The sequence below is a fragment of the Mustela lutreola genome, chromosome 15 (genome assembly GCF_030435805.1).
Source record: "Mustela lutreola isolate mMusLut2 chromosome 15, mMusLut2.pri, whole genome shotgun sequence".
Lineage (NCBI taxonomy): Eukaryota > Metazoa > Chordata > Mammalia > Carnivora > Mustelidae > Mustela > Mustela lutreola.
The window spans coordinates 58,857,220-58,873,633 of record NC_081304.1 but is presented as its reverse complement, the minus strand read 5'-3'; the positions used below and the strand labels follow the sequence as shown (position 1 = coordinate 58,873,633).

Genomic DNA, 16,414 nt, shown 5'->3' with positions numbered 1-16,414 from the left:
GCCGAGGCGGCCAAGCCAATGCGATGGCTGGGGCGGGGTCGGGCGCTCTATAAGTTGTCGATAGGCGGGCACTCCGCCCTAGTTTCTAAGGATCATGTCTGCGAGTCAGGATTCCCGGTAAGAAATCCTTTTGCAAAAGGTCGGGGCTGCTCGCCCTACCACTTCCTTCCGAGGGCCCCGTGGGGTGGGGGGTGGGGGGTGGGGGTCAGCCGAGCCCCACCGCCCCGGACCTCCAAACCCTCACCCCCCGCCCGGGGTTACGCGGGACAGCCACGCCGGGAGGCCCGGTCCCGGGGGTCGAGGGGGCAGGGCCGGGGCCTGGCCGGCTAGCGCGGACGGCCTGGCGTGCGAGGCCCGCCGGGAGGCCGATCCCCCCGCTCCACCCCCGCGACGCGGCACTGCGCCCGAGCGCCAGGCGGTGTCGCGACCCGGCGTGGGGACGGCGGCGGCGGCCGCCAGCGCGTGGCCCGGGCTGGCGGGTGCGGACGCCTCTCCGGCGGAGGGAGGGCTCGCGCGCGCTCGCGGTTCCGGGGGCCTCCGACGGGACCACTCGCCGGAGCGAGGGGCGCCCGGGTGCTCCGAGCCGGGCGCTCGGTCGCGCGGAGAGCCGGGGCGGGGCGGAGGAAGCCGGCCGTTCAGTGTGCTGGTTTTCTTGACGGCCAGGACCGAGCCTGACCCCGAGGAGCGGCCGCGTGAGGCACCGGGAGCCTACCCGGCGCCGGGCGGGCGGGTCCATTTTGCCGCACAAGCCGGGCAATTGGCAAACTGCGGATGGGCAGGTCCACTTTCCTTCGGGGGTGAGCGGCCTGAGGTATGGGAGGGCGACGCCATTTCGCGACGGGGGCGGGCGGGCTGTGGATTGTTTGTGGCGGGGGGAGACGCCACCGGGTGGTCGAGGGAGCGAGCACATGGCGGCCCGAGGGGCTCCCCTCCCCCAGCCCGCTTGGCTTCTGAGTATTGTGCAATCTCCCCCTTCGCTAGCTCGGCTGGGGCTCATTGTGCGCGAGGCCGCCACCGCCCGCGGCCTCCCACATCCGGGCACCGCGAGGGGGGGAGCCGGGCTGGAGGGGGTGGGGGAGGGCGCGGGCGGAGTGACGTGGGGGGAAGGGGATGTCCTCCCCTTGCAGCCAGGAGGTGAGGGGCGGGACTTCCGGCGCGTCGGGGCTGCCGCGGGGGGGGGGAGGCGCACGCGCTCGGGCTCTGAGCGACCCGGCCCGGGACACGTGGGCCCGGGAGCGCGGACCCCGTTCTGGCCCCGGGAGCGCGGCTGCGTTCTGACTCGGTGAAGGAAGGGCTGTGTCCCCGGGGAGCTGGTGGGGTCCGCGCGGGAGTGGAGGCCGACGGCGTGGTGCGGGCCAGCCGGCCGCGGGAAGGGTTTCTCAGTGTCTCAGTGGGCTTCTGCTTTCCGCCAACAGATCCAGAGACAATGGCCCCGATGGGATGGAGCCCGAAGGCGTCATCGAGGTGAGCTTGGGACTCGTGCGCCGCTGTCCCTGTTTCTGGGAAAGACGATCTCCACCAGTGTCCCATGGTTCTCCGGAGCGCGGTTGTCCCCTTCCCTAGTAGACCTGCCCCGCCTCCGCTCCAGTCCTGATTCCTTTCCGGAGATTCGTTCTAAGTATCTGCGTCCCGGAGCGCGGAGAGCAGTCCGTTCAGTCTAAGTCCCGTCTTGCACGGTCTGCTCTCTGGTTTACCAGTGGCCTGGTGTCGTCCGGGGATTTCCTGGGCCCTGAGTTCGGGACCCACCTGGCCTCTCTGATGGGCGGAGAAGCGGGGGCTGTGGCGCTCTCAGTGAGGACGAGGTCTGCTCCTCCGCGCTGGAAGACAGCGTGGTCTTTCCTACCACTGGAAACACTCTGTCCCACAGAGCAACTGGAATGAGATCGTTGACAGCTTTGATGACATGAACCTCTCCGAGTCCCTTCTCCGTGGCATCTACGCCTATGGTTTTGAGAAGCCTTCTGCCATCCAGCAGCGAGCCATTCTTCCTTGTATCAAGGGTGAGTGCGCTGGTCCCCAGCACAGGTTCTGGACTGTCCCTGACCTGGGTAGAGCGGCACCTGGTTGGTGGTGCTTGTTTCATATCAGTCAGGGACAGAGCAACTCCTTGCTCATCCCAGCTCGGCCTTTGGTCTGTGCCATGTCTGGTTCATGCCCTGGACACACGGATTGCCGGTGTGATCTCAGTAAGGTGGTGTTTTAGGCAGCTCGTAATTGTTCATATTTGTGTTTCTAGGCTGGCTCAGTGCGGTACTGAGGGAGTTAGTGATCTGGTGTAGTTCACGCTATTGCACGTGGGCGCTGCACAGCGCCAGAGTGAAGTCTGAAGCACTTCACGCTCACCCCGCAGCTCTGTGGGGTGCTTGCTGATGGGGCAGAGACCTGAAAGGGCTGATCCTGAGAGGTACGAACTCCTTTCCAATTCCTGCTGCTCTGTTTAGGTTATGATGTGATCGCTCAAGCCCAATCTGGGACTGGGAAAACAGCCACTTTCGCCATATCGATTCTGCAACAGATTGAATTAGATCTAAAGGCCACACAGGCTTTGGTCCTGGCGCCCACTAGAGAGCTGGCTCAGCAGGTGAGCATGTCACTTTCTTCTCTCTTCCCCTGAGGGGCTGCTTTGGGAATGCTCAGCATCATCAGAAAATGGGGAGAGGTGTGCTCCCCGCGGATCACTGCTCATTAGAAGTGAAGCATGGTCTGGGGGGGATGGCTGAAAAGGGCCAGTGCGTGAGGTGAGGAAATAAGCCAGGGCTCCGGGATATCTGGAGCCTCTCCGGGTTAATTATAAGCCCTCTCTTGCCCAAACACAATAAGCATTATTTTCTCCACCCATTTCCTGAGTCAAATGAAAAGGTGGAGCTTGGCTGGCCAGGCAGGTTTGGTGGCTGTTTGATGAACAGAGCCCCTGGCGATGGGCAGAGAGACACCTCAGCAGTGGTGGTGCGCTCCTATCAGCTGGGGGCAGAGTGGACGCACAGCCCTTTGTTGATCCTAGCTTGATGCCTGGTTTGGTGACCAGAGCTGTTTCATGCCTGGAGCACATAAAACCCTTGTGGTAGACTGTTTCCCTGGCTCCTGGAGGAGAGAGGGTCAGAAACTGTGATCTCTTCAGTAGGAAAGTTGGGTGAAGTCAGGGTGATTCTATGCTGACTGAATAAAGGTATGGTACTGCAAACTAGGGAGAGTTCTAGAAGAATTCCAGAAAGACCTTCTTGTGTGTGCAGAAGACACTTTTTTATAGAGACTGCACATGTCCCCAGCACAGGTCGTGTGGCCAGAGTTCGCTAGGACGCAGGTGGATGTCCTGTTCCTAAGACTGGTGGCTACGAGACCTGACGAAATGGGTCCTTGGTGGCTTAGGGAAGGGGGTTACTGTGAACCCTTGTGTTCATAGGAGCCAGACGCAGCTCAGACCTTGAGCCTGCCGCTTAATGCGCAGCGTGATCTTAAATGAAGCGCCTGCCCGTTCATTGTCTGAGCAGTGAGTTTAACCAGCACCCTGTCTGGGTTGGAGAGCAAGCGTTATATCCCAACCATCTCCGATGTGACCTGGCTCTGGTGTGGCTCACATATGGGCACTTGTCTTTGGGTCTAGATACAGAAGGTAGTCATGGCGCTGGGAGACTACATGGGCGCCTCCTGCCACGCCTGCATTGGGGGGACCAACGTGCGTGCCGAGGTCCAGAAGCTGCAGATGGAGGCGCCGCACATCATCGTGGGCACCCCAGGCCGGGTGTTTGACATGTTGAATCGCAGATACCTGTGTGAGTCCTGTCCCCCCTCCACAGACCCCCCTACGCCGTGCTGCGCTGCTCTGTGATGAGCCCATGCGTGTCATCTGAGCCCGCTTCCCGTCCTGAGCCTGGGGGAGTGTTTTGCTCCTTGGGGCTGCCGGCTGGCTGAGCGGGTCGCGGGCGGAGGATCAACCTTGTCTTCTGAGAGCAGAGCTCTTGTCCCTTCCCTGTTCCTCATCGGGAAATTGAAGTCTTCTGTCGTTCCTTTATTCTGGTCTGCTGGTGTTTTCTCTCGGTAGCTCCCAAGTACATCAAGATGTTCGTACTGGACGAAGCCGATGAGATGCTGAGCCGCGGCTTCAAGGACCAGATCTATGACATATTCCAGAAGCTCAACAGCAACACCCAGGTGAGCGGCAGCTGTCCGAACTCCTGCCACAGAGGCGAGGCTGCCTTTGCGTGACATGTGCTTGGGGTGACAGTAGGGGTGCCATCGAGAACTCTGGAGTCTCCCCTTCAGCCGTCCTGGGCACTGGCTTCCTTGCAGGTGGTCTGCGGGAAGGGGGGCGAGCATCATGAAGACCCCCCACCCCGAGGCTGCTGTTTTGTGTTAGGTGGTTTTGCTGTCTGCCACGATGCCTTCCGACGTGCTCGAGGTGACCAAAAAGTTCATGAGGGACCCCATCCGGATCCTGGTCAAGAAGGAGGAGCTGACCCTGGAGGGCATCCGCCAGTTCTACATCAATGTGGAGCGAGAGGTGGGGCCCGGCACAGGAGGCGGGCCGGCGGGGTGCAGTTGGGTATAGCCCCTGACTGGTCTCCCCTCCCCCTCCCAGGAGTGGAAGCTGGACACGCTGTGTGACTTGTATGAGACCCTGACCATCACGCAGGCGGTCATATTCATCAATACCCGGAGGAAGGTGGACTGGCTCACTGAGAAGATGCACGCCCGGGACTTCACTGTGTCCGCCATGGTGCGTGCCCCTGGTGTGTCCGCGCCTTACAGCTAGCTGCTCTCCTGTGCCCGCGGGCCCGTGACAAGCGTCCTCCCCTCTTGTTTCCGCTCTAGCATGGAGACATGGACCAAAAGGAACGAGACGTTATCATGAGGGAGTTCCGCTCGGGCTCCAGCAGAGTGCTGATCACGACCGACCTGCTGGTGAGTGTGGATGGCCCCTGGGCAGGGAGGAAGAAGGGAAAGTCCAAGCTGATTCCCTCTCCAGGGGGCCCGCCCGTGCCCCTCTTCCGGAAAGTAGCAACTTGGAAGATGATCTGGCATGCCTGAGGCTGCTCGGGGACAGGGCACGTCTGTTCCTTTGCCTGCCTTTGGCCGCCTACACTCATTCCCATCCCTCTGGCCTGATTGTGTCCCCTCGCGCTTGTGCTGACCCGTCCTCTCCCCTGACCTAGGCCAGAGGCATCGATGTGCAGCAGGTTTCCTTAGTCATCAACTATGACCTTCCCACCAACAGGGAAAACTACATCCACAGGTAATCATAGATTTGGAATGTTCCCATAGATTGCCCTGAGCTAAAGTTCTTGCCTCCTCCCTTTTTGTTGTCCTCCCTCACACTGAGATGTCCTTGTTGCCCACCAGAATCGGTCGTGGGGGACGATTTGGCCGTAAGGGTGTGGCTATTAACATGGTGACAGAAGAAGACAAGAGGACTCTCCGAGACATCGAGACATTCTACAACACCTCCATTGAGGAGATGCCCCTCAATGTCGCTGACCTCATCTGAGGGGCTGTCCTGCTTCTTAGGCCCCCCAGGGTTCAGTCTGGGGGGCTGAAGAGTAGTAGGAGGGGGGAGGGAAGGGAGCCAAGGGATGGACATCTTGTCATTTTTTTTTTTCTTTGAATAAATGTCACTTTTTGAGGCAAAAGAAGGAACCGTGAACATTTTAGACCCCCTTTTCTTTGGGGCAGGCTCTTGCTCCAGGCGTCGTCTCTTCTCCCAGAAACACTAATCTGTCTGTAACCTAGTCAACCTCCAAACCCCAGAGGCTCTCCCCCACCCCAGCTGAATGCCTCTGAGGATCCAAGGGGCCACAGTGTCACTCATCCTCATTTGCTGGACCAAATCTGGAGAATCCCTGAGTTCACTGATTCAGGGGATTGTCCCCAGGTGGGGGGAGCAGGGGAGGAAAAATGGTAGCCATTTTTACATTGTTTTGTATAGTATTTATTGATTCAGGAAACAAAACACAAAATTCTGAATAAAATGACTTGCAAACTGCCTGTTTGGGCTTCTCATTTCTTGCCTCCCCTTCCTTCCCACCTGTTACTGGCACATCTCTGGCTGTGCCCCCCACCTCCCAGCTAGTAGTCATTACCCTTCCAAATTATCCTTGGATTGCTTTTTTCCCCCACCTCCCTTCTGATCAGAAAGTGGTTCCATTCACTGGATGGGACACTGCTCTGTTACGGGCTGGACGCCAGGCGCCAGCAGCATCATAAGCACCTCACGTGTCTCAGCCAAGAGGAAGTGACAGAAACCCTTCCCAGGGTGCCTGGGTGGCTCAGTGGGTTAAGTCTCTGCCTTTCTGCTTGGCAGGGGGTCGGCTCCACCCTGCCTGGCCTACTTGTGATCTGTCAAAATCTTAAAAAAAAAATTTACCCTTTCCCAACCCCTTGGCTTGCATACCCTATTTCTGGGGAACATTGGGGTATGTCCCCCCACTGGTTTTGTAATCCCTTGGGACCTCCGGCAGACTTGGATACGTTGTTACCTGGGGAACAGCTGCCTGCAGACTCCCATCTATGTGTGACCTTTTGAAGGCTGGTGGCACCCACTGGGGAAGCCAAGGCAACCCCCTCACTCAATGGCAAAGGTCAGTGACTCAGGGATCAGTGGCTGGGGCTGAGGTGCCTGAGTCAGGCTGGGGGTGGACCGCCGGAGTTACAGGAAGTCAAAACCCTAATTCCTCCTTTTCCAACCGGAGGCAGAAGGCGAGGGTTGAGCAAGCAGTGGGTCCAGACAAACCTGACCTGGACTGCCCGGGTGAGGCCCGTCTGTCATGAGGCTCGCTGTGCTCTTCTTGGGGGCCTTGGGGCTGCTGGCAGGTAAGAGGCCTGAGGGGAGGGGGCCCCGGGAGGAGCCTGCCTGAGGGCTGCTGACCAGTCTTGCTCTGCTGAAAGCCCAGGGGACGGGGAACGACTGTCCTCATAAGAAGTCGGCCACTCTGCTGCCGTCCTTCACGGTGACCCCGACGGCCACAGAAAGCACAGCAAGCCCTGGGACCACGAGCCACAGAACCACCACGGCAGGTGCCACCAGCCAAGAACCCACAACAGCCACTCACAAGCCCCCGACCACCCCCAGCCACGGAAACACCACGGTTCACCCAACGATGAGCAACAGCACCACCGCCAGCCCCAACACCTCCACCAGCTCCCCCCACCCAGGGCCACCATCCCCTCCGCCCCCGCCCCCCAGTCCCAGCCCGGGGCCCCAGGAGGCCATAGGAGACTACACTTGGACCAATGGCTCCCAGCCCTGCGTCCGGCTCCAAGCCCAGATTCAGATTGGAGTCGTGTACCCAACCCAGGGCGGAGGAAAGGTAACACCAAGAGACAGCGGAGGACCAGAGGGGCAGGGGCGCGAGGCCCCTGGCTGCGGGGCAGAAGGGGACACACGGTGGAGGGGGGACGTGCAGAGGGCAAGGAGCCTTGGACGGCGCGACCGTGTTCTCACAGCACGCTCATCTTAACTTCTGCAAGGCCTGGGGCATCTCGGTCCTGAACCCCAACAAGACCAAGCCGCAGGGGCGCTGTGAGGGCGCCCACCCCCGTCTGCTGCTCTCATTCCCTTCCGGACAGCTCAGCTTCGGATTCGAGCAGGTACCTTGCCCTCCTCCCCGCCCCCGCGAGCCCTCCTCCCACCCAGCCCTTGCTGCGCTCCTGACTCCGGCCGAGGCTGCTGCTGTCCCCGGCCGCCCTGAGCCTTCCTGGTCACCTCCCCAGGACCCACGGCAGGGCGCGGTCTACCTGAGCTCCCTGGCTCTGGAGTACAACGTGTCCTTTCCTCGGGCAGCGCGTGAGTAACCCGCCCCCTCGTCGCGGGCCCTGGACGTCCAGGCTCCTGAAGGGACAGCAGCCAGGGACAGGGACAGAGAGCTGACCCTTCCTTGCTCTTCCAGAATGGACCTTCTCGGGTCAGAATTCATCCCTTCGAGCTCTCCAAGCGCCCCTGGGCCAGAGCTTCAGCTGCAGAAATGCGAGTGTCGCCCTGGCACCGTCTCTGCGCCTTGACCTGCTTGGGCTGAAGCTGCAGGCTGCTCGGCTGCCTTTCTCAGGAGCCTTTGGGCCAAGTAAGACCCCCACCCCCCGCCTCGGACAGCCCCCCTGCCCCGGGCCCAGAACCCTCCTTCCTACACCCCGAACTTCCCTTCCTCTCTCAGGCCTGCCGTGGCTCTAAGGCAACTGTCCCACTTCCTCTGCAAAATTCTGGCCGCCTCCCCTTTTGTTTAGGGCCCAGAGTCTTCTAGGGGAGCTCCCCGCCAGCCTCCCACTTGCCAGCGTGCCCCCCCACACACAGCCTTCTCCTTCCGGGCCTGGCCTCCACCGTGATTCCTGCCCGCCCTCCCTCTCTGCCAGGTTTCTCCTGTCCCAGCGACCAGTTCAACCTGCTGCCCGTTATCATCGGTTTGGTAGCACTGGGCCTCCTCGCCCTGGTGCTGGTTACATTCTGCGTGGTTCGGAGACGCCCACCCTCCTACCAGGCCCTCTGAGTATCTGTCCCAACACCAGAGGACACCACAGGGCCCACGGTTCTTCCCACTCAACCGACTCAGAGACAAAAGTTGTCTTCCCTCTCCGACTTCAGGGTCACCAACAAGAGCAGAGTTAATGCCACGTGGAGGGGTGGAGGAAGATGTTCGTTAGATTTGACCTGTTTCTCCTCTCCCAGCCCCAGAATAATAAAACCTGCTCGAACCTCTGCCCTCAGTTTCCCCTTTCTTATCAGGATTAAAAGCCGCTGACGGTCGCTCACACGCCTTTCTGCGCTCAGAAAGCCAGGCAGCCAGACCATCAGGTCACAAGTGACCACATGCCCTCATGGGTTCAGCCCCCCAAAGCCTGGCACAGCTGGTGTCGCACCCTCCTGGCCCCCCTGCCTCCTCTTCTCCTCTCTCTGGGGCTTCTGGCTGCTCCAGCGCCCCCTGTCCTCCAAACCAGTTTTGCAGTCACAGGTGAAGCAGGTAGCAACCGCCAATGAGTGTGGGTGGGAAGGTCACACCTGGGTCATTACCTTTCCAAGGGCTGTGTGGGACTTCCTTAGCAACAAGAACCTCTGCGCTGCCCGCCGCCGCTGTCAGGGGAGGGTTGCACAGGCCGATCAAACCCTCCCGCACCAGGGATGCTCCTATCCCAGCTGTGGCAGCAGTGGGTACTCTGACCTCCACCCACAATCACCCTCAGTGCTCCCCCAGTAACAGAATACCTCCAGCCAGGGCCCCACACCCCCAGCCCCATGCGGTGTACCTTGTGGGAGCCGGCGGCCGCCCCAGGCCAGTCGCCCACCCCAGGCCGGTTGCCCCACTTCACAGGAGCCCCCGGTGCAATCGCCGGGGGGCCAGGACCGGGCCCTTCCAGCTGCAGAGGTCCTATAAGGCCGGAAACCTGTCCCACTGCGAGCAGCCCCACCACCGCGTCCCCGGACATCCGGGGTGACCTTGCTGATTGTGACAAAGAACGGCTGCTCGAGAGCGTGATCCGTGCGGGGGGGCGCCAGGCCCGCCTCCCCCAGTATGGCTGGGAGCCCGAGTCCCAGTGCGGGGGGCGGAGGACATCGCTCCGCGGTGCTGGGAGGTCGTCCACGCTGGCCTTTCCCAAGGGGCACTGCTGGGCCCGGGGCCTCGCTGGCACGCTCGCTTGGCACGCGGCCGCAGAGGGCGCAGGGGTCGGTGGGGTGGGAGGGAACCCTCGGGTCCCGGGGCTCGCCTTCTTCCCCTGCTGCCTTCTCACCGTCCCGGCCCAGCAGCTACGGGCGCACCCAACCGCCAAGGCCCAGGGCGAGCCGGGGGAGGTGGAACAAGGGCCTGCGTGCAGCTTGGTGCCTCCGGGGGGCTGCCTGCCGCAAGCTGTCCTGCTCCCGCCGGCGCCCCTCGCTCTGGAGACGCCGAAACAACAGGAGACAGGGAACCACGGCGCCCCCACCCAACGCCCTTCGGGAGACTCAAGTGCCTTCACTCTCAACTTCGAACAACGTGGAGTCGACCGGGGGCGGACAAGATGGCGCCGCGCAGCAGGCGCGGAGAAAGGCAAGGGGCTCCGTGTTGCCTCCGAACTGGAAGCGTAAACAAAGGCGCGATACGTGGAATTGCGCAGGCGCACAGCCCGAGGCCACCGTGAAATTCGAACAGGGAGGGTGCGACCGAAACGTGGTCTCTCTGTGAAACCTACTTCACGCTGCTGAAGGTGGAGGGGGCGGGGGGGGGGCGGGGAAAGAAAGAGCGGGGACCAGGGAGGGCGGAAGCCCAGAACGCGCATGCGCAGCGTCGGTCAATGGCGGCTCGGAGACGGGCGGAAGCTAGTTTTGCAACATGGCGGCCGAAGCAGACGGCCTGCTCAAACGGGCGCTGGTACCGCTTCTCTTACCTGAGAAATGCTACGACCAAATTTTCGTCCACTGGGACTTGCTTCACGGTGAGCTTTATTCGGCCTCCTATCAAAGCTCTGCTCGAGCGCCCTCGGCCATCAGTGGCGCGGGACTGCGGCCCAAGCGGCGGCCTCCCCTGCCGGGCTGAGCCGGGCGGAAGTCCCTGCGGAGGGGGCGGAAGTGTCTCGGCCTCCATAGACTGGGGCTCCCCTTGTATGGGCTGGCGGCCGGGAGGGGTCGGCGGGCGGCGGCGGCGGAAATACTTCTTTATGAGCTTGAGAGCTGGGAAGACTCGAGGAGCGCGAAGCAGAGTCACAGCCTGACTATATGTCGTTCCGGTTTCCAGTAGTTCGATAGGATCCCGGGGTCCTGGGATGGATCCCCGCGCCGGAGAGCCTGCTCCTCTCTCTCCGTCTGCCTTTCCCCCTGCTCCTGCTTTCTCTGTCAAACAAATAAAATCTTAAAAAAGATGAAAAATGAGGAGTAGACCTTGAGCAGGTGGCGCTTGCTTCAAGGCCTCTGAGTCTGGGCTCCAGGGGCACTTCCAGGGGCGCCTCTAACCCTCCACGTTTGCTCATGGGCTGAGCCTTGGGTAATCCCGCAGTGCCTTGTCTGCGAGGCAGGCCCCCACGAAGCCCACTGCAGACGTCAGTTCCCGTGGGAGACCGGCCCATCCTGCCCTTGTCCCTTCCTGGTCCCCCACTGTGTGCTCCCGGGACCCGACTGGATCGAGCTCCTTGGGCTACAGAAGGTGTGGGCCAGGGCCTACCTGAAGGGTAACGTGAGGTCCCTGAACAGGGGACCAGGGACAAGGGTTCAGGAATGAGTGGGTCGGGAGACAGCTGGAGTGGATCGCCTGGGTTGCCCAGATGAGGCGAATGAAGGATCTGTGGACTCCTGGGCATTGCTCAGCTTTGCACAGGGAAGCGATGGAGACTCTTGGAAGTCACACCAAGAAGTTTTTTTCTCCCACATTTTTTATTTGATGGAGAGCGCGTGCATATACAAGCAGGGGAAGCCTCAGGGAGAGGAAAAGGGAAAAGCAGGGAGAACAACGTGGGGCTGGATCCCAGGACCCTGACCTGAGCCAAAGGCAGATGCTTAACCAACTGAGCCACCCAGGCGCCCCCACACCAAGCAGTTTAGCTGTAATCCGCAGGGTCAAGCCTGTTTTGGAAAGTCAGCTGACAGTGATAGGATTTGGAGCAGGAAGGCCCAGGCCTTTTGCACCCGCCACCAGACAGCCCCAGGCTTCCCTCTGCGGCTCTGTCCAGGTCTTAAGGAGCGGGTGGCAACCCGCCACTTTGTGAACAGCCTTTAGCCCTGGGCTGGGTTCGAGAGGCGTTCGTTCTGTTTACTCCTTTTTTTCTCTTCTCAGTCCCCTGCCTCAAGATCCTGCTCAGCAAAGCCCTGGGTCTGGGCATTGTGGCTGGGTCACTGCTGGGTACGTACCTTGTACCTGATCTTCTTTCCCTGCTGTCGGGTGGAGGGCGGAGAGCTGAGATGCCAGAAACTGGGTGGGTCCCTTAACCGGAAGTGGAGGTTCAGGCTTCCCAGCCTGCTCCCTGGCTGGGGTGGTATGCTCCCGAGGGATGCACACCCCTCATCCTTGGCCTTCTCTTCCTGTCTCTAGTAAAACTGCCGCAGGTGTTTAAAATCCTGAGAGCCAAGAGTGCCGAAGGGTTGAGCCTTCAGTCAGTAATGCTAGAACTAGTGGCACTGACAGGGACCATGGTCTACAGCATCACCAACAACTTCCCATTCAGGTGAGGGAGCCCAGCCTTGGTCCCCAAGGGTGAATGTCCACACGTCTGGAGGGGAGGTAGGGCAAGGCAGGTAAAAGGGTGGCAAAGCTTCAGCCCTCCTGGAAATCTGGCCATCTTCTGTGGTCATGACAAGAAGAGAGCACGCCATGGATGGCCAGGACCTAGACGGAGTCTGTCAGGCAGGGGCTGAGGGATGGGGAGTCATGAGCGAACTGTGGCCCCAGGTGGAGGGGCCATGGAGGCTCTCCCCGCCTCTTTCCAGGCCTGCCTTTCTTCCTCCCAACTCTTGACTCTGCAGCTCTTGGGGAGAAGCCCTGTTCCTGATGTTCCAGACTATCACCATCTGCTTCCTGGTCCTGCACTACAGAGGACAGACCGTGCAAGGTGCCGGGGGTTCAGCCGAGAGCAGGCTGTGGCTCTAGCGGGCCCTGTGGGGCACTCCGGCCTGGGGAAGCCCAAGTACTGGAGAGGCTCAGTGGGACTCCTTACCTCCCTGACCCCCAGGTGTCACCTTCCTAGCAAGTTACGCCCTGGTACTGCTGCTGCTGCTGTCCCCGCTGACGCCCCTGGCCCTCATCACCCTGCTCCAGGCCTCCAACATGCCTGCGGTGGTCGTGGGGAGGGTGAGGACTGGGAGGAAAGGAAGGGTGCAGGGCGGGACCCCCACGTGTGGGGGTGCAGGTGGGCCAGGAGGGGCCGGCAGCTCTGTGACGGACATGGGGAGAATTCAGATGTCACCGTTCACCATCTCCCCCAGCTGCTCCAGGCTGCCACCAACTACCGGAACGGACACACAGGCCAGCTCTCAGCCATCACCGTCTTTCTGCTGTTTGCAGGGTCCTTGGCCAGAATCTTCACCTCTATTCAGGTGAGCGCTTCTTCTGCCCTCCAGGGGGCACTAGAGCCCTGCCCTTGCATAGCAGCGGGCTTGAAGCGGCTCCTTCCCTGAACACTTTCTGGGTCCCCGTTGGTGTTGCGCAGGAGACCGGAGACCCTCTCATGGCGGGCACCTTCGTGGTCTCTTCTCTCTGCAACGGCCTCATCGCCGGCCAGCTCCTCTTCTACTGGAACGCAAAGGCCGGCCACGGGAAGAAAGAGCAGTAGGGCGGAGCTGGTTCCTGGAGCGCGTTCCAGGTCTCTTCCAGTTGTCCCCCCAGCCTCGGGGTCGTTCCCATCCGGACCAGCCTGCTTGTGGGACCTCTCCTCATTCTTCATTCCTCTGCGGCTGTGACAGCCTTGAGCCAGGGTTTTGGTGGGAATGTGTATCCTTTGAAGGGATGGGCGTCGGGATTTTCAGGCTGACACTTTGCACGGCGAGGCGCCGCACAGGTACTATTAACTCGTTTAATCCTTCGCACACTTCTCCAGCAGCAACCCCCAGGTATTTAGGTATCTCTGGGGCCCAAGTCGGCCCTGCGCTCCCCCAGCTCCCCCTGTGGCCCTGGAGGGCAGAGTCTGCCGATGGAACGCATCTGGGGGCCTGGGGCTGCTGCCTCCCTCCCCGAACCTGGTTGGGACGGCCTCCAGGACCCCAGTGCTGGCTGGGGGTGGGGCCGGGGGGGGATGGAGAGTGACTCAGGCAGGGCCGCAGGGTGGGGTGAGGCAGTTCCTGCTCTGGCAGGTCCAGGCGGAAGGGAGCGGAGACTGCTGGTTCCTGCTGCAGTGAGGGGGGAACAGACACGGGGCAATAAAGACGCCGAGACATGGTTTAATTGTAAAAACTGTGTTCATCCTACAAAAAAAGTGTGTTATGGGGGGGAGGTGGCAGCGCAGATGGGGACCACAGCACAGGCCTCCTCTGAACTGGGGTCCAACAGAGTTCTAAAGGAGGGTTTGCAGCTTGGGGTGGGGGTGGGAGGTTCTGGGTGAAGACAGAGGAGGAGGGGGAGGAAGGGGCCCTTCCTGGGAGGTCCCTGTCCACCAGGGTTAGAGGTGGGTCAGGGGCAGGGGGGACCCCGACAGGGGAGGGTTGTACGGAGTGGGAGAGCCTGGGGGGAGGTAGGGGTTATAGTGGGGGAGCAGCTCTCCCTGGAGCCGGGGGTTACTCTGAGGGAGAGAGCACGGTGAGGTCGTCTCTGGTTTACAGTGGGAAGAGCTGCGGAGAGAGAGACACTGGGGTTAGAGCCTGTTCCAAGCTGGGAGGGGCCGGCAGGGCCCCCCACTCAGAGGTTGGGGGGCTGGACCAGCTCTAACCAACAGGTATAAGGCCCCGGCTGTCCGGGCCCCACTGGATGGGGCCGTCTGGAGCAGACCCTGGGACAGCTTGAGAACAGTGGCGCGGCCCTGTCGGGGCACGCTCTGGAGGGCCAGCTTGCGTGCTGCGCCTGTTTTCCTCTTTTGGGGCGGGAGGCCAAGAAGGGGCAGAGCTGGGCCTGGCCTCTCCTTGCCCCGCGGGCAGGGAGAGGAAGCCGGGTCACAGGAGGGCCAGAAGCAGGGAGGAAACGGGAAATTCAGGTAACTAGAAACAGGATCACATCCTGGGGGCCTGCACTGCGGGGCCGGGATGGAAACCCAGGGCCACCAGAGCGCTCCCAGGCCAGAGCGGCACTGGGGCATCCTCCCAGCTGGCTTCCCCCGCCCCCTGAATGGCCCCTGCCCTTTCTCAGCCCGCTCCCACGCGCTCACCCGTATCCGCCGGGCAGGTAGGCTGTGGAGTAGTTGGGCGGCTGGTACCCAAAGCCTCTGCTCCCCTGGGTGGTCGCGAACCCGGGGCCCCAGACCGGCCCGCCAGCAGCCACGCTGCCGCTCCCCGCGCCGAAGTGGGGCGCCCCGGCGCCGGAGCTCTTGGCCTTGCGCCGAGGCCGGTACTTGTAGTCGGGGTAGTCGCGCAGGTGCCGGGCGCGCAGCCGCTTGGCCTCTTCCACGAAGGGCCGCTTCTCGTCCTCGCCCAGCAGCTTCCACTGCGCGCCCAGGCGCTTGGAGATCTCCGAGTTGTGCATCTTCGGGTTCTGCTGCGCCATCTGGCGGCGCTGCGCGGAGCTCCACACCATGAACGCGTTCATGGGCCGCTTCACCTTCTCCAGGGGGAGCCCCCCGGAGACTCCTGGGCTCCCGGCGCCCTCCCGCTCCTGGCAGCCCGAGGGCGAGTTGGTAGGAGCCGCGGGGGCAGGAGTCTGCAGGCTCCAGACCTGGTCGTGGGGAGGGCCGGGAAGCGCCATGGGGGCGTGGGGCGGGGTGAGGAGGGAAAACTCGAGAGGGCGTCCCGCGCGCCCTCCCTTCCGAAGCGCAACGTCGGTACCCAAACCCGAGGTCCTTAAAATGCAAGTGTCTTCCTAGTCTCGAGTCGTTCCAGAGGAACTCGTCTCCCTAAAAAGTAGCGTCGTCCCCAAGTTCAGAGTCCTGAGAATGGAGCCCCTGCTCCCAACCAATGAGGTGCACCTGGGAAAGCCGGCGCTCGACCCGCCGCCGGGCACCCCGCAAGGAGCAGGCTGCGCGCTCCGCTCCCGACGCCGCGAGGCGTCCGCCCCAGCCCGCCTGCCGCCGCGGCGCGCCCGGCCTCCGAGCGTCCCGAGCAGTCCCGGGCCCGGACGCCACCGCCACTCTCACCTGCCCTCTACGTCTGTGGCTGGCGGGTGGGCCAGACCCGGGAACGGCTTTTAACCAGACTCCTCCCCACTCCCTCCCCGCAGACCGCGCCTCCTTAAGGGCGCCAACGTCCCCCTCCCTCGGGCAAACCCAGGTGTCCTGTTCTTCCCAGCCCCCAACACTCCCCTCGGGGCACCACGCCCCCTCCCCACCCAAGACCCAGAAGTCAAGCCATCCAGCCCCAGGAGCGCTGCACGCCTTCCCCTCCCTGCTGCAGCTCCGGCAATTTAAAGTCAATTTCTCCGCACAATGGGATGGGGCACAGGGGAATCAAAAGCCCTCAGGGTCCCAATTGAGCGAGGAGGAAGTTGGGAACACCCCACCCCCTACCCCAAACCCTTTTCTTGTGCCTATTGCTCCTCAAAGCCCTGACCTGCCCCTGGGCCAACACTGTCTTGGAGGTAGGCCGGTTCGGTTTCCTGAGTCATCCCAGCAGGTGCTCAGGTGGTGACTCAACCCGGGGTCCAGGTGAGCAGACTTAAGCCATCCCAATGCTAAAGCCCAAGCCTTGGTTTCTCCCCTCGGGGTGCCCTCTGCAAACGTGAGTCTGAGGACAGGGAGCCCCAGGCCCCCGGACAACCCCCCCCCACCCCCCGGAGCAAGGGGTCATTGGTGTGGATCCCTGAGAATGAGCCTAGACCCAAAGCCTGGACCCAGAGCGGAGGGCCGGCCCCTGAGCCTCAGAGGGTCTCGAGGGAGCCAGGCTCCCCACTCTGCCCCA

At 62.0% G+C, this 16,414-nt stretch overlaps 4 protein-coding genes and 4 non-coding genes across 10 annotated transcripts; 7 read left to right on the top strand and 1 right to left on the bottom strand.

Moving 5' to 3' along the window:
* The first annotated feature begins 9 nt into the window (after positions 1-9).
* On the top strand, positions 10-5,979 carry EIF4A1 (eukaryotic translation initiation factor 4A1). 2 transcript variants are annotated; one of them, XM_059150475.1, is made up of 11 exons: positions 10-117; positions 1,416-1,464; positions 1,868-2,000; positions 2,442-2,581; positions 3,602-3,770; positions 4,040-4,149; positions 4,355-4,498; positions 4,577-4,714; positions 4,810-4,899; positions 5,151-5,230; positions 5,338-5,979. In XM_059150475.1, exons 1-11 carry the CDS (start codon positions 95-97, stop codon positions 5,480-5,482), a joined length of 1,221 nt encoding a protein of 406 aa, XP_059006458.1. In that variant the 5' UTR covers positions 10-94; the 3' UTR covers positions 5,483-5,979. The 2 variants fall into 2 exon arrangements, with proteins under 2 accessions (XP_059006458.1, XP_059006459.1); XM_059150476.1 differs by lacking the exon at positions 10-117 and adding an exon at positions 788-811.
* LOC131817233 (small nucleolar RNA SNORA48) lies at positions 2,035-2,168 on the top strand. Its single transcript, XR_009348417.1, has one exon. It is a non-coding gene; the product is annotated as a small nucleolar RNA SNORA48 (small nucleolar RNA).
* On the top strand, positions 2,907-3,051 carry LOC131817235 (small nucleolar RNA SNORA48). Its single transcript, XR_009348419.1, has one exon. It is a non-coding gene; the product is annotated as a small nucleolar RNA SNORA48 (small nucleolar RNA).
* Positions 3,818-3,949, top strand: LOC131817246 (small nucleolar RNA SNORD10). Its single transcript, XR_009348430.1, has one exon. It is a non-coding gene; the product is annotated as a small nucleolar RNA SNORD10 (small nucleolar RNA).
* On the top strand, positions 4,941-5,082 carry LOC131817217 (small nucleolar RNA SNORA67). Its single transcript, XR_009348401.1, has one exon. It is a non-coding gene; the product is annotated as a small nucleolar RNA SNORA67 (small nucleolar RNA).
* A 669-nt stretch (positions 5,980-6,648) lies between the features above and the next one.
* CD68 (CD68 molecule) lies at positions 6,649-8,681 on the top strand. Its single transcript, XM_059150480.1, has 6 exons — positions 6,649-6,804; positions 6,880-7,301; positions 7,462-7,581; positions 7,705-7,777; positions 7,881-8,051; positions 8,338-8,681. Exons 1-6 carry the CDS (start codon positions 6,759-6,761, stop codon positions 8,469-8,471), a joined length of 966 nt encoding a protein of 321 aa, XP_059006463.1. The 5' UTR covers positions 6,649-6,758; the 3' UTR covers positions 8,472-8,681.
* Positions 8,682-10,220: 1,539 nt separating this feature from the next.
* Positions 10,221-13,815, top strand: MPDU1 (mannose-P-dolichol utilization defect 1). 2 transcript variants are annotated; one of them, XM_059150479.1, is made up of 7 exons: positions 10,222-10,389; positions 11,721-11,786; positions 11,976-12,108; positions 12,407-12,492; positions 12,613-12,731; positions 12,866-12,976; positions 13,090-13,352. In XM_059150479.1, the coding sequence occupies exons 1-7, from the start codon at positions 10,287-10,289 to the stop codon at positions 13,210-13,212; spliced, it is 741 nt and encodes a 246-aa protein (XP_059006462.1). In that variant the 5' UTR covers positions 10,222-10,286; the 3' UTR covers positions 13,213-13,352. The 2 variants fall into 2 exon arrangements, with proteins under 2 accessions (XP_059006461.1, XP_059006462.1); XM_059150478.1 differs by lacking the exon at positions 12,613-12,731 and having other exon boundaries at positions 10,221-10,389; positions 13,090-13,815.
* A 34-nt stretch (positions 13,816-13,849) lies between these two features.
* SOX15 (SRY-box transcription factor 15) lies at positions 13,850-16,256 on the bottom strand. Its single transcript, XM_059150481.1, has 2 exons — positions 14,734-16,256; positions 13,850-14,203 (listed from the first exon to the last, which is right to left on the bottom strand). The coding sequence occupies exons 1-2, from the start codon at positions 15,264-15,266 to the stop codon at positions 14,035-14,037; spliced, it is 702 nt and encodes a 233-aa protein (XP_059006464.1). The 5' UTR covers positions 15,267-16,256; the 3' UTR covers positions 13,850-14,034.
* Positions 16,257-16,414: the final 158 nt, after the last annotated feature.

What these genes read in the sequence shown, in the direction of transcription:
- SOX15 (XM_059150481.1), bottom strand. Translation starts at nt 15,266, where the DNA reads ATGGCGCTTCCCGGCCCTCCCCACGACCAGGTCTGGAGCCTGCAGACT. An exon ending in TACCTGCCCGGCGGATACGG is followed by an intron (nt 14,204 to 14,733) that starts GTGAGCGCGTGG and finishes CTCTCTCCGCAG; the next exon opens with CTCTTCCCACTGTAAACCAG.
- EIF4A1 (XM_059150475.1), top strand. Translation starts at nt 95, where the DNA reads ATGTCTGCGAGTCAGGATTCCCG. An exon ending in AGCCCGAAGGCGTCATCGAG is followed by an intron (nt 1,465 to 1,867) that starts GTGAGCTTGGGA and finishes TCTGTCCCACAG; the next exon opens with AGCAACTGGAATGAGATCGT. An exon ending in ACTTCACTGTGTCCGCCATG is followed by an intron (nt 4,715 to 4,809) that starts GTGCGTGCCCCT and finishes TTTCCGCTCTAG; the next exon opens with CATGGAGACATGGACCAAAA.
- MPDU1 (XM_059150478.1), top strand. Translation starts at nt 10,287, where the DNA reads ATGGCGGCCGAAGCAGACGGCCTGCTCAAACGGGCGCTGGTACCGCTT. An exon ending in CCACTGGGACTTGCTTCACG is followed by an intron (nt 10,390 to 11,720) that starts GTGAGCTTTATT and finishes TTCTCTTCTCAG; the next exon opens with TCCCCTGCCTCAAGATCCTG. An exon ending in TGTGGCTGGGTCACTGCTGG is followed by an intron (nt 11,787 to 11,975) that starts GTACGTACCTTG and finishes TCCTGTCTCTAG; the next exon opens with TAAAACTGCCGCAGGTGTTT.
- CD68 (XM_059150480.1), top strand. Translation starts at nt 6,759, where the DNA reads ATGAGGCTCGCTGTGCTCTTCTTGGGGGCCTTGGGGCTGCTGGCAG. An exon ending in GGCCTTGGGGCTGCTGGCAG is followed by an intron (nt 6,805 to 6,879) that starts GTAAGAGGCCTG and finishes CTCTGCTGAAAG; the next exon opens with CCCAGGGGACGGGGAACGAC. An exon ending in GTCCTTTCCTCGGGCAGCGC is followed by an intron (nt 7,778 to 7,880) that starts GTGAGTAACCCG and finishes TTGCTCTTCCAG; the next exon opens with AATGGACCTTCTCGGGTCAG.